General features: G+C 37.0%; 1 protein-coding gene across 1 annotated transcript in view; it reads left to right on the top strand.

Annotated features, from left to right (window-relative positions):
• Positions 1–14,976, top strand: part of ZDHHC15 (zinc finger DHHC-type palmitoyltransferase 15) — a 211,912-nt gene that overhangs the window by 102,043 nt on the left and 94,893 nt on the right. The window contains exon 3 of the mRNA XM_030305662.2: positions 10,552–10,646. Within this exon, the coding sequence (XP_030161522.1) occupies positions 10,552–10,646 (95 nt within the window). The remainder of the gene's footprint in view (positions 1–10,551; positions 10,647–14,976) is intronic.

Genomic DNA, 14,976 nt, shown 5'->3' with positions numbered 1-14,976 from the left:
GGTATTTGCCTTTGACTGATTTATTTCGTTTAGCATAGTATTCTACAGCTCCATCCATGTTGTTGCAAATGGCAAGATTTCATTCTTTTTTATTGCTAATATTCTATTATATATACACCTTCTTTATCCATTCATTAATTGATGGACACTTCAGCTGATGCTGTAATTTGGTCATTGTAAATAATGCTGCTATAAACATATGGTACATGTGTCCCTGTAAATTAGTGTTTTTGTATTTTGGGGGTATTGTGATTGTTGGATCATAGGATACTTATATTTTTAACTTTTTGAGGGACCTCCATACTATTTTCCACAGTAGCTGCAAGAGTTGACATTCACACCAACTGTACAACTGGGTTCTCCTTTCTCCACATCATTGTCAATACTAGTTGTTTCTCATGTTGTTAATTTTAGCCATTCTGACATGTGTGAGGTGATATTTCATTGTAGTTTTGATTTGTATTTCCCTGATGATCAGTGATATTTGACCATCTTTCATATATCTGTTGGCCATCTGTATTTCTTCTTTGAAAAAAATGTCCATTCATGTTTTCTGCCCATTTTCTAATTGGATTATTCATTTTTGGGGTGTTGAGTTTTATAATATCTTTATATATTTTGGATACTAATCTTTTATCAGATATATCATTTGCAAATACCTTAATCCATTCCATAGGGTACTATTTAGTTTAGTTTTTTCCTTTACTGTGGAGAAGCTTTTTATTTTTATAAAGTCCTGTAGTTTATTTTTGCTTTTATTTCCCTTCCCTCAGGAGATATATCTAGAAAGAAATTGCTATGGCTGATGTCAAAGAGGTTATTACCTGTGTTCTCTTCTAGGATTTTTATGATTTTATGTCTACATTTAGATCTTTCCTCCATTTTGAATTTATTTTTGTGTATGGTGTAAGAAAGTGACCCAGTTTTATTCTTTTGCATGATGCATGCAATATTATACTGCAGTATCATACCACAGTATTCCCAGCACCATTTGTTGAAGAAACTGTCATTTGCCCATTAATTTTAATTCCTGCTTTGTCAAAGATTAATTGGCCATATATTTGTGGTTTCATTTATGAGTCTCCTCTTCTTTTCCATTGATCTATGTGTCTTTTTTGTACCAGTATCATAATGTTTTTATCACTACAGCCTTATAATATAACTTTAAATCCAGAATTTTGATGCCTCCAGGGTTGTTTGTCTTTTTCAAGATTACTCTGGTATTTGGGGTCTTTTGTGGTTCTGCACAAATTTTGGGTTTGTTCGTTCTTGCTCTGTGAAAAATGTTGGTGGTATTTTGATAGAGATTGCATTAAATGTGTTGATTGCTTTGGGTAGCATAGACATTTAACAATATTTGTTCTTCCAATCCATGAGCATGGAATGTCTTGCCATTTCTTTGTGTCCTCTTCAATTTCATTCGTCAGTGTTTCCTAGTTTTCAGAGTACAGGTCTTTCGCCTCTTTGGTTATGTGTATTCCTAGGTATCTTTTCTGTGTGTGTGCAGTTGTAAGTGGGATTGACTCCTTAATTTATGTCTCTGCTGCTTCATTATTGCTGTATAGAAATGCATCAGATTTCTATATGTTGAGTTTGTATCCTGAGACTTTACTAAAATCATGTATCAGTTCTAGCAGTTTATTGGTGGAGTCTTCTGGGCTTTCTGTATAAAGTATCATGTTATCTGTAAATAGCGGAAGTTTGACTTCTTCCTTGATAATTTGTATGTCTTTTATTTCTTTTTGTTGTATGAATGCTGTGGCTAGTAATTTAGGTACTATGTTGAATGACAGTGGTGAGAGTGGACATCCCTATCTTGTTCCTGAATTAGAGGAATAGTTCTCAGTTTTTCCCCATTGAGTATGATATGAGCTATGAGTTTTTCATGGATGGCCTTTATTATATTGAGGAATGTTCCCTGTAAGCCTACTTTTTTTTTTTATCATGAATGGATGTTGCACTTTGTCAAATGCTTTTCAGCATCTATTGAAATGATCATATAATTCTTATCATTTCTTTTATTAATGTGGTGTAAAACATTGATTGTAAATATTGTACACCCTTGCTTCCTGTTAATAAATGCCACTTGATTGAAGTGAGTAATTTTTAAATTTCTTGTTCTATTCAGTTTGCTAGTATTTTGTTGACAAATTTTGCATGTATGTTCATCGGAGATATTGGCCTGTAGTTCTCTTCTTTTGTAGTATCTTTTTATGGTTTCGGTATCAGGATAATGCTGGCCTCATGGAATGAATGTGGAACATTTCCTTCCTCATCTATTTTTTTGAAATGGTTTGAGAAGAATAGGTATAACTCTTCTTTAAATGTTTGGTAGATTTCATCTGTGAAGCTCTCTGTTCCTGGACTTCTGTTTGTCAGGAGGTTTTTACTTACTTATTCAGTTTTTTTCCTGGTTATTGGTCTGTTCAAGATTTCTATTTCTTCTTTCAGTTCTGGTGGTTTATATGTTCCTAGGAATTTATCCATTTCTTCCAAGTTGTCCAATTTGTTCAAATAGTGTTTCTATTTCTGGGGTATTGGTTGTACTTTCCTGTCCCTCATTTGTGACTTTATTTATTTGATTACTTTCCCCTTTTTTGGATAAGTCTAGCTATAGGTTTATCAATTTTATGAATTTTTTTCAGTGAACCAGATCCTGCTCTCATCGATCTGTTCTATTGTTTTTTAGATCATTTATTTCTGCTCTAATCTTTATTATTTCCATCTTTCTGCTGGCTTTAGGCTTTGTTGTTCTTTTTCTAGCTTCTTTAGATGAAAGGTTAGGCTGTTTATTTAAGACTATTCTTGCTTTTTGAATTCAGCCTGTTTTGCTATATACATCCCTCTTAGCACCACTTTTGCTCAATCCTAAATGTTTTGGACCATTGTATTTTTATTTGCATTTGTTTCCATGATTTTTTTATTTCTTCTTTGATTTCCTGGTTGATTGATTCATTATTTAGTAGGATATTGTTTAACTTCTATGTTTTAATGTTTTTTCCGCATTTTTCTTGGGATTGACTTCTAGTTTCATAGTGTTGTGGTCAGAAAAGCTACATGATGTGACTTCAATCTTTTTGTATTTATTGAGGCCTGATATGTGACCTAATGTGTGATCTGTTCTGAGGAATGTTCCAGGTGCCCTTGAAAAGAATGTATATTCAACTGTTTTAGAATAGAATGTTCTGAATATAACTGTTAAGTACCTGGTCCAGTGTGCCATTGAAAACCATTGTTTTCTTGTTGAATTTCTGCTTAGATGATCTATTGATGTAACTGGGATGTTAAGCCACCTACTAGTTTTGCATCGTTATCAATTAGTTCCTTTATGTTTGTTATTGTTTCATGTATTTGGGTCCTTCCTTATAGGTGCATAAATATTTGTAATTGTTAGATCTTCTTTTTGTATTGTATCCTTTATTATGTTATAGTGCCCTTATTTGTCTGTTTTTTCCAGTCTGTTTTTACACGAATGTGGAATAATTTGGTTTTTTTAATATGAAATTTATTGTCAAATTGGTTTCCATACAACAACCAGTGCTCATCCCAACAGGTGCCCTCCTCAATGTCCATCACCCACTTCTCCCTCCCTCCCACCCCCCATCAACACTCAGTTTATTCTGTTTTTAAGAGTCTCTTATGGTTTGCCTCCCTCCCTCACTCTGGCTTTCTTTTGACAACTATTTGCATGATAAATGTTTCTCCATCCCCTCACTTTCAATCTGCAGGTGTCTTTAGGTCTATAATGAGTCTCTTGTAGACAGCATATAGATGGGCCTTCTTTTTTTATCCATTCGGACACCCTATGTATTTTTATTCAGCATTTAGTCCATTTACAAAGTAATTATTGGTAAGCATGTATTTATTATCACTTTATTCATGTTTTGTCATTGTTTCTGGTGATTTCTCTGATCTTTTCTTATCTTTGTCACTTTTGGTTTCTCCTTTGCCCTCAAAGAGTCCCCTTCATATTTCTTGCAGGGCTAGTTTAGTGGTCACAGATTCCTTTAGTTTTTGTTTCTCTGGGAGACTCTATCTCTGCTTCTATCTGAATGATAGCCATGCTATATAGAGTATTCTTGGTTGCGGATTTTTCCACTTCAGCATTTTGAACATATCATGCCACTGCCTTCTGTCTTACCAAGTTTCTGTTAAGATGTCTCCAGCTAGCCTTATGGATTTTTCCTTGTCAGCTAAGGACTTCTTTTTTCTTACCACTTTAAGATTTTTTCTTTATCACTATGTTTTGCAAATTTAATTATTATATGTCTTGGTGTTGGCCTGCTTTCATTGATTTTGATGAGAGTTCTCTCTGCCTCCTAGATCTGGATAACTGTTTCTTTCCCCAGACTAGGGAAATTTTCAGCTATTATTTCCTCAAATAAATTTTCTTCCCCCTTTTCTCTCTTCTTCTTCTGGGACTCATATACAAATGTTATTATGTTTGATGGAGTCACTGAGTTCCCTAAGTCTATCTCATGTTGCATACATCTTCTTTCTCTCTTTTGTTCAGCTTCATTATTTTCATTATTTTGTTCTGTGTTACTAATTAATCCCTTTGCTTCTTCCAGCTTGCTTTTCATTGCATCAAGCCTGTTTCCAATCTCGTTTATTGTACTTTTTATCTTTGATTGATTCTTTTAACTGTTATCTCTGTGATACAGGTCTCACTGATGTCTTCTTTTCTCAAGCCCAGTGAGTATTCTTATGGTTGTTTCTTTAAATTCTCCATCAGTCACATGATATTATACATGGAAAAACCGATAGACTCCACCAAAAGTCTGCTAGAACTGATACATGAATTCAGCAAAGTTGCAGGATACAAAATCAATGTACAGAAATCAGTTGCATTCTTTAACAATGAAGCAACAGAAAGACAAATAAAGAAACTGATCCCATTCACAATTGCACCAAGAAGCATAAAATACCTAGGAATATATCTAACCAAAGATGTAAAAGATCTGTATGCTGAAAACTATAGAAAGCTTATGAAGGTAATTGAAGAAGATATAAAGAAATGGAAAGACATTCCCTGCTCATGGATTGGAAGAATAAATATTGTCAAAATGTCAATACTACCCAAAGCTATCTACACATTCAATGCAATCCCAATCAAAATTGCACCAGCATTCTTCTCGAAACTAGAACAAGCAATTCTAAAATTCATATGGAAACACAAAAGACCCTGAATAGCCAAAGGAATTTTGAAGAAGAAGACCAAAGCAGGAGGCATCACAATCCCAGACTTTAGCCTCTACTATAAAGCTGTAATCATCAAGACAGCATGGTATTGGCACAAAACAGACACATAGGCCATTGGAATAGAATAGAAACCCCAGAACTAGACCCACAAACGTATGGCCAACTCATCTTTGACAAAGCAGCAAAGAACATCCAATCGAAAAAAGACAGTCCCTTTAACAAATGGTGCTGGGAGAACTGGCAGCAACATGCAGAAGGTTGAAACTAGACCACTTTCTCACACCATTCACAAAAATAAACTCAAAATGGATAAAGGACCTGAATGTGAGACAGGAAACCATCAAAACCCTAGAGGAGAAAGCAGGAAAAGACCTCTCTGACCTCAGCCATAGCAATCTCTTACTCGACACATCCCCAAAGGCAAGGGAATTAAAAGCAAAAATGAATTACTGGGACCTTATGAAGATTAAAAGCTTCTGCACAGCAAAGGAAACAACCAACAAAACTAAAAGGCAACCAACGGAATGGGAAAAGATATTTGCAAATGACATATCGGACAAAGGGCTAGTATCCAAAATCTATAAAGAGCTCACCAAACTCCACACCCGAAAAACAAATAATCCAGTGAAGAAATGGGCAGAAAACATGAATAGACACTTCTCTAAAGAAGACATCCAGATGGCCAACAGGCACATGAAAAGATGCTCAACTTCTCTCCTCATCAGGGAAATACAAATCAAAACCTCACTGAGATATCACCTCATGCCAGTCAGAGTGGCCAAAATGAACAAATCAGGAGACTATAGATGCTGGACAGGATGTGGAGAAACGGGAACCCTCTTGCACTGTTGGTGGGAATGCAAACTGGTGCAGCCACTCTGGAAAACAGTGTGGAGGTTCCTCAAAAAATTAAAAATAGACCTACCCTATGACCCAGCAATAGCACTGCTAGGAATTTACCCAAGGGATACAGGAGTACTGATGCATAGGGGCACTTGTACCCCAATGTTTATAGCAGCACTCTCAACAATAGCCAAATTGTGGAAAGAGCCTAAATGTCCATCAACTGATGAATGGATAAAGAAATTGTGGTTTATATACACAATGGAGTACTACAGAGCAATGAGAAAGAACGAAATATGGCCCTTTGTAGCAACGTGGATGGAACTGGAGAGTGTGATGCTAAGTGAAATAAGCCATACAGAGAAAGACAGATACCATATGTTTTCACTCTTATGTGGATCCTGAGAAACTTAACAGAAACCCATGGGAGAGGGGAAGGAAAAAAGAAGAGGTTAGAGTGGGAGAGAGCCAAAGCATAAGAGACTGTTAAAAACTGAGAACAAACTGAGGGTTGATGGGGGGTGGGAGGGAGGGAAGGGTGGGTGATGGGTATTGAGGAGGGCACCTTTTGGGATGAGCAGTGGGTGTTGTATGGAAACCAATTTGACAATAAATTTCATATATTGAAAAATAAATAAATAAATTCTCCATCAGTCATGTTACTTATATCTGTTTTATTTAGATCACTGGCCATGGCCTTATCTTGTTCTTTCATTTAGGAGAAAATCTTCTGTCTTGGCAGTCTGTCTATGTCTCTGCCTTTTTCTGTGTGTTGGAAAAGCCAGTTATGTCTCCTGCTCCTGAAAGCAATGGCCTTATGAAGAATAGGTCATGTAATGCCAAGGGCCTGTTGCTTCAAGGAATGTCTTTGGTGTGTGCTGCTTGTACTCTGCTGTTGTGTTTTGTCTGCACTTCCTTCAGGCCAGTCTGCAGAGGCTCCCCTTGCCCAGGTGTGTGCAGTGTTTGGTCTCTGGTCTGAATGTGGTGAGTTTTAACTAGATGTGCTCCAGTCTGCTTATGAAATGAAATCTGACAACTCTTCCACCAGAACTGAGGTCCTTCAGAACTTTCTGGCAAGGACATGTGGTATGGGCAGGAATTTGCGCTGGTTTTCTGGGAGAAAGACCTGCCATGCCTGAGGCAAGCGTGACTGCAAAGGGCAGTCCCACAAGAGTGCAGCAGTATGGGGCTTGGTGTAAGCACATTAGGCAGCCAGTGCCAGTTCTGTACTGCCTCTTGCAGGTGGCATTGTGTTTATGCTGAAGGGAAGAGGAGGGATAGAGCGCCATTCAAGACTTTTGTTCCTGGAGAGGCGTCTCTGAATGCTGCATCTCAGGGATGTTCTCTGAGTAGAGTAAATAATCTCCCCACTGTGTGCCCACTGTTCTTCAGATTGCTGTTTCCCTGCTGTCCACCCCCAGCTTCTGCCTTCTGTCCAAGAGCAGTACACTGTCCTCCAGGCTCAATCCCATCCAAGACTGCTGACCTTTAAAACTCCAAGGTTTAAGCCCTGCTGGTTTCAAGAACTCATGAAATTAGGCCCACGTCATTTTCCAAGCCAATGGTTTTTGGGGAAACCTTCTTTTGAATCCCCCTATGTGCTCAAAGCTCTCTATCACCCTTCTCTGTGACCACATTTCCCTCCTCTCCACAGCACCCATGATCCTTTTCTCCCCTAAACCATGTCTCTCCACTTCCTACCTTCTTTGATATGGCTTCTTCTCACCCTTTAGCTGTGGAGCTTGTTCTGTCAGTCTTCAGGTCTATTTCTGGTCTCTTTATGATAATTTGATAATTATCTAGTTGTATTCCTGAGATGAGATGAGCTTAGAGTCCACCTACTGCACTGCTATCTTCCCTCTCTCTTCCCCAAGTGAATTTTTATTGTAAAGATGAATAGGCCTCCAGTTCGTGGTGTGATACATATGGAACTTAGAAATCCTCTCTGCCATGCCCTGAAACTGCCAGGGAGATGACAGAGTATAACAGACCCTTGTATGTACCTTAGTTGAATCTGTGCAATGAGTGTTGGAGCAGGTGATGTCCAAGGTCCCTTCTAACCACAGTCTTGTTCACTGTACCACCCCAGCACTTGATCGTAGGACCTGGAGAGCCACAATCCACTGAGTGGCCATGTGGAAGCTTCTAGTGCCCAGCCATGAAGCAAGTGTGGAAGAGTTCATGGACAGGGCAATAGCAGGAAAGAGGCAGTGGTCAGGTGGCGGGAGGAGGTCTTGGATTCAGTGTGAGCAGGATCCCCATGCTCCCTTCTCTCAATTGCCCCCCTCATAGCTCCACCCTGCAATGCCCTGGCATGAGCATCACCTGAATGGCTCTGTGGGACCTATGGTTCCCCCACAATGGAAAAAAAGCTTTTTTTTCATTTTTTTTTAATGTCAGCTTGACAGTGTCTACCAAAGGCCTATGTTTGGGCAAGGTTTTTTCATTACATTGTTTTTAATAGCAAGAAAAAAGGAAACAATTAATATTTTTCATAAGAAACAGTTTGGTCAAATTGTGGTACACTGATGCAATGAAAACCAATGCAATATTTTAAATTTATTTATTTTATTTATTTTATTAATTTATTTATTTTTAAGAGAGAGAAGGTGTGAGTGGAGGAGGGGCAGAGGGAGGGGAGAGAGAGACAATCCCAAGCAGGGCCCACACTGTCAGTGCAGAGCCCGATGCCAGGCTTAAACCCATGAACCGTGAGATCATGACCTGAGCCACCCAGGTGCCCCCTCCCCTGCAACATTTGTTTGTAGGAGAGTGAGGAAGCTCACTCTTTCCAAGTTATAGTAAGTAGAATTATTTCCAACTTAGAGAAAATGAAAAAGAAATCAGTGCAAAACTGTGCAAAACAGTGCCAATACTGCTATTTGTGTGGGGGGAAAAAACCACCCTGTTTCAGTACTCCCATATGTTTAAAATCTAAAAGGGTACAGGATGAAGTCATGAAATTGTGACATTTGTTGCTTTCAGGAGGGAAACTTGGTGGCTGAGAGGGACAGAGGGGAGATTTTTCCTGTGTACCACTTTATACCTTCAAATTTTGAATGTTGTGAATGTATTGCTTTTCAAAAGACATACAATAAAAATTTTTAAATATTATAAAAATTCCATATGCATGTTGTCTTCATAGATTTATATAAACATGAAAATCAGAAGATCTGGAATGATACATGCCAAATATTAAATGGGTATTATGCCTTAGGATGGGGAAGTAGAAGGTAGATGTATGTGTACAGTGAACTTTTATGTTTTACTTTAAATTGCTTGAATTTGAAAGTGAGATTTCTTAATGACACAAATTAAGCACATAAAAAGGGTATTGAACACAAGACAAGGAGCACTGGGCTCAGAGTACAGCTTTTTCAATTTAGTCATAAATGTGTGAGAGGCTTACCCGTATTAACTTGGTCTTGAGGCATCATTCCCTTGAGTCTTTCTTAAGTCCTTGCAATGCAAGGCTCACAATGAAACAGTAAACTGGCCATCAGTCTTATAATGAATGACCTTTGTGAAGAATACTGAAATTTCTGATATCAGAACTATCCAGGAGGCAACGAGTATAAAAAATTAAGCAGTGGGAAGCCACTTTTACAGCTGTCACAAAGATACAACTGATATTTCAAAACTATATAATCTGAAGATACTGTCATGTTTTATTTAACAAAGTTGAAAGTGCTGTTTACATAATGACTTTAACAATGTTGATGTTGTAAGTGAAAGTTCACTGTGATTTTTATACTAAGTTTATTGGTATTTTTATGTAAAATTAGGACTGCAGATTATTCCCCCACCAGTCTTAGTCCAAGGATGTGACCCTAACCAGATGCAATTATGCAGTCATGGGGAACCTTCCTTTCTAGTGCTGAAAAAGAAAATGTCTCTAATTATTGGCTTCAATAAATATGAATCCATACTACTTTAAAAAGTGTGTATTCTTTGAGGCTACTGAAAAGAATTTGTGATTTACAGTCAGTAACCCTGTGTTTAAGATCTGAATACATTATATAATAGCTGTGTCACTTTGCATAACCAACCACTCCTGATAGTTAATCAACTGTCCCTATCCTACTTCCTATCTCACAAAGTTATTGAAACAATAAAATGAGATAATATTAAATGGCATTGTAAACTGTAGTGTTGTGCGAATAATATCATTATCATCTTTTAGCACCTACAGTGGCAGAGATAATGATAAGTGGCGATGGTAACTTCCCTCACATTGTTATAAAGAAAATTTCCCCTTTAGTTTTAGAATCACATGGTAACTTTTAAAACATGAAACTTCCAGAAAGTGTCATTAAAAATTTGGCACTACATCTTGTTTCTGTCACTTCATGAGAAAAAGTTAAGAATTAAAATTTTGTAAGAGTACTAGAAAATACTTGGTAATAGGAAAACAAAACACATTTGTTGTTTAATTTTATGTCTTTCAGAACTCTTAGGAATGGACAAAAAATAGTGTAAACACTGATTTTTTCTCTTAAATTTCAGTTATCTACCTCATATTCTACCATGCCATCTTTGTGTTCTTTACCTGGACCTACTGGAAGTCTATATTTACACTTCCACAACAGCCAAACCAGAAGGTAAGAATACTGGTTACTCCATAAAGACTAAAGACAGAGGAAAGTAGAAATGTCAAAAACAAAACAAATAAACAAACAAAAACAAAAAGAGATTTTGGGGCGCCTGGGTGGCTCAGTCGGTTAAGCGTCCGACTTTGCCTCAGGTCATGATCTCACGGTCCGTGGGTTCGAGCCCTGCGTCGGGCTCTGTGCTGACAAGCTCAGAGCCTGGAGCCTGATTCGAATTCTCTGTATCCCTCTTTCTCTGACCCTCCCCTGTTCATGCTCTCTCTCTCTCTGTCTCAAAAATAAATAAACGTTAAAAAAAAAGAGATTTTTTAAAAAAGCAAATAATTTTCCATTACAAAAGAGATTCAAGGTAATATTTAAAAAGGACTCTTAATGATTAAGGTAAATGATAGCCTATTGAAGGATAGTCTATTGCAAGATCACTGACCATAGATACCTTGAAGACTAAGAAACCATTATCTGAACTGGTGATAAAATTAAAAAGCAAGAACAACTTGGATACTGAGGACTCATCTATTTCAATTTTGTAAAACTGTATAATATTAGAACCCAGTGATATTCTGGAAGACAACTCCTAGAAAAAAATTACAATAGTTAAATTATTATTGTCAAACTGTACTCCCTTGAACCAAAGTGTTTCATGCAGTATTTGAGAAGGTTAATCAAAGAGTTTATAACTGTATCAGACATTTATACTGTGACTACTATAAAACAAGTTAGGTTGTAAAGTAGAAAAAAAGGAATGATGAAAGATATTTAAACAGCTTCCAAACATTAGGAAAAATACTGATATAAATTTCTCCACTTATGGAACCAAAATGGTACACAAGAAAAATGAAATTAAATACAAATGAAAACAGTAATAGAAGAATTGAGAAACATAAGAGATATAGGATATATAGAAAATAAATGGCAGCAGTCCTTCCTTATGAGTAATTATCTGAAATATAAATGGATTAAACCATCTAACTGAAAGGCAAAAATTGACAAATAAATAAACATTATCATCTATTTTTTAAATTTTATTCTTTTTAAATTTTTAATTCCAGTATAGTTAACATACAGTGTAATATTAGTTTCAGATGCACAAAATTTAGTGAGTCAGCACTTACATACAACACATGGTGCTCATCAGGAAAAGTGCACTCCTTAATCCCCATCACCTATTTAACCAATCCCCCCACCTACCTCCCCTCTGGTGACCATGAGTTTGTTCTCTATTAAGAACTTGTTTCTTGTTTGTCTCTCTCATTTTTTTTCCTTTGTTCATTTGCTTAGTTTCTTAAATTTCACGAGTGAAATCATATGGCATTTGTCTTTCTCTGACTGACTTATTTTACTTAACATTATATTCTCTAGCTCCATCCATGTTGTTGCAACAACATATTGCAACATATTATATGTAACAACATATAACATATGCAACATATAACTTATATAACATATATATGTTGCAATATAACTGAATAATGTGTTAATAATACACATACCACATCTTATTTATCCCTTCATCTGTCAATGGACACTTGGGCTGCTGCCATATTTGGCAATTATAGAAAAAAATGCAATAAACATAGGGGTGTATATAATCTCTTGAATTTGAGTTTTTGTATTCTTTGGGTATATACCCAGTAGCATGATGACTGGATCTAGGATAGGTCTAGTTTTATTTTTTTTAATGTTTATTTATTTATTTTGAGAGAGAAAGAGAGAGAGAGAGAGAGAGAGAGAGAGAGAGAATGCACACAAGTGGGGGAAGAGCAGAGAGAAAGGGAGAGAGAGAATCCCAAGCAGGCTCCACCCTCAACACAGAGCCGACACAGGGCTCGATCTCACGACCATATCATGACCTGAGCCAAAATCAAGATAAAAAATTCAACCAACTGAGCCACTCAGGCAGCCCTGATATTGTCATTTTAAATTTTAACTATTCTAGAGGCACTTGGGTGGCTCAGTCAGTTAAGCAACTGACTTTGGTTCAGGTCATGATCTCACAGCTCATGGGTTGGAGCCCCAAGTCAGGCTCTGTGCTGACAGTTCAGAGCCTGGAGCCTGCTTCAGATTATGTGTCTCCTTCTCTCTCTCTCTCTGCCCCTCACCAACTTATTCTCTCTCTCTCTCTCTCTCAAAAATAAACATTAAAAAAATTAAAAATAAATTTTAACTATTCTAGTTATTAATATAAAATTTTAAACAATTCTTTTTAATTTTGATAATTAAAAGTAACACTTGGAGAAACCCTTTAATTTGGGGGCTGTCCTTGAGAATATAACTTTTGTGTGGCATACTGAACCTGCTTGAAAGACAGAATTGTTACTGCTAATATGTGATGAAAACTTTGTGGTTATTCAATAAGTTAGTTTGGGTTTGGAATAAGATGTAATGCCTGGATGCCCTATTTCTGGCACTAACCAAGCCTTTTTGAGGATTAGAATGCAATGAGCTAGTAAACACATTTTAGGTGGACAATTGGTGGTAGACTGGAATGCATTTGGTATTAGAGAAATTAATATCATGGCTATCAAATAGGCCCCCAAAACTCATCTTTTCTTTTTAGCAATTAAAAATGTAGAAAATGTGGTCTTAAATGTTAGACATTTGCAGTTCTTATCTGAATCTTATCATCATCCCACCCAGTTTAGGCCTACAAAATTCCCAACCACTCAGCCTTTCTAGTTACCTATAAGCTTTCTAAATAGTGTGAAGGAGACAATTTTTGTCCAGCTAAAATTCACATAATATAAAATTCCATTGTTTCAAATGTTTATATATTTTGAAAGAGTTTGTGTGTGTGTGAGCTGGGGGAGGGACAGAGAGACAATCCCAAGCAGTATCTGTGCTGACAGAGTGAGCTGACATGGGGCTCTATCCCATGACCTTGAGATTATGACCTGAGCTGAAATCAAGTCAGACACTTAACTGACTGAGCCACCCCAGCATTCCTAAAATTCCATTTTAAAGTGTACATTTCATAATGTATAATTAAGTGGTATTTAGTATATTCACAGTGTTGTTCAGCCATCACCACTATCTAGTTCCAGAATATTTTCATCACTTCAAAAGGAAACCCCATATGCATTAAACAATAGTTCCCTCTTTCCCCCATCCCCAGATCCTGGCAACCATTAATCTACTTTCTATCTCATTAGATTTCCTTCCTTTCTGGATATTGCATATAAATGATATCAAACAATACGTAGTCTTTGGTGTCTGGTGTCTTTCTGTTAGCATGTTTCCAAGGTTCATTCATGCTGTGGCATGTATTAGAATGCACTCTTGTTATGCCTGAACAATATTCCATTTATGGACATACCACATTTGGTTTATCCATTCATCTTTTTAAAATTTTTTTTAGCGTTTGTTCCTTTTTGAGAGACAGAGAGAGACAGTGTGAGTGGGGGAGAGGCAGAGAGAGAGGGAGACACAGAATCCAAAGCAGGCTCCAGTCTCTGAGCTGTCAGCACAGAACCCGACGTGGGGCTCAGACTCACGACTCAAGATCATGACCTGAGCCAGTCAGACGCCCAACTGACTGAGCCACCCAGGCGGCCCTATCCATTCATCTTTTGATGGATATCTTGGGTCTTTCCGTCTTTTGGCTATAGTGAATAGTGCTCTATGAACGATTGTGTATAACTCTTTGTTTGAACATCTGTTTTCAATTCGAGTATATACCTAGGAATAGTATTGCTAGGTCACATGATAATTTTATGTTTAACTGTATGAGAAACTGAAAAACTGTTTTCCACACCAGCTGTACCATTTTACATTCCCAGTATCAATGTATGAGGATTCAGAGTTTCCCACATCCACATTAACAGTCATTCTTTTCTCTTTTCTTTTCTTTTCTTTCTTTTTCTCTCTCACTCTCTTTCTCTCTCTCTCCCTCTCTCTCTCTCTCTCCCTCTCCCTCTCCCTCTCTCTCTCTTTCTTTCCATATGTATGTATATTTTGGACTTCTTGGTGGGTGTGAAGTAGTATCTCACTGTAGTCTTTATTTGCATTTCTCTATGACTAATGATGTCAATCATCTTTCCATGTGCTTCTTGGCTATTCATATATATTCTTCATTTATTAGTTGGGTTGTTTGTCTTTTTGTTCTTGAGTTGTAAGAATCTTTATATATTTTGGATACTTGACATTTATCAGGTATGTAATTTGTGAATATTTTCCCCTGTTCCATAGGTTGTCTCTTTACTCTGTTGGTAGTGTTTTGATGCCCAGAAGCTTTAAATTTTGAAGTAATCCAATTTATGTACTTTTACTTCTGTTGTCTCTGCTTTTGATGTCATATCCAAAAGATGATTGCCATATCCAATGT

The sequence above is a fragment of the Lynx canadensis genome, chromosome X (assembly GCF_007474595.2).
Source record: "Lynx canadensis isolate LIC74 chromosome X, mLynCan4.pri.v2, whole genome shotgun sequence".
Lineage (NCBI taxonomy): Eukaryota > Metazoa > Chordata > Mammalia > Carnivora > Felidae > Lynx > Lynx canadensis.
This window is presented reverse-complemented; position numbering and strand designations above follow the sequence as displayed.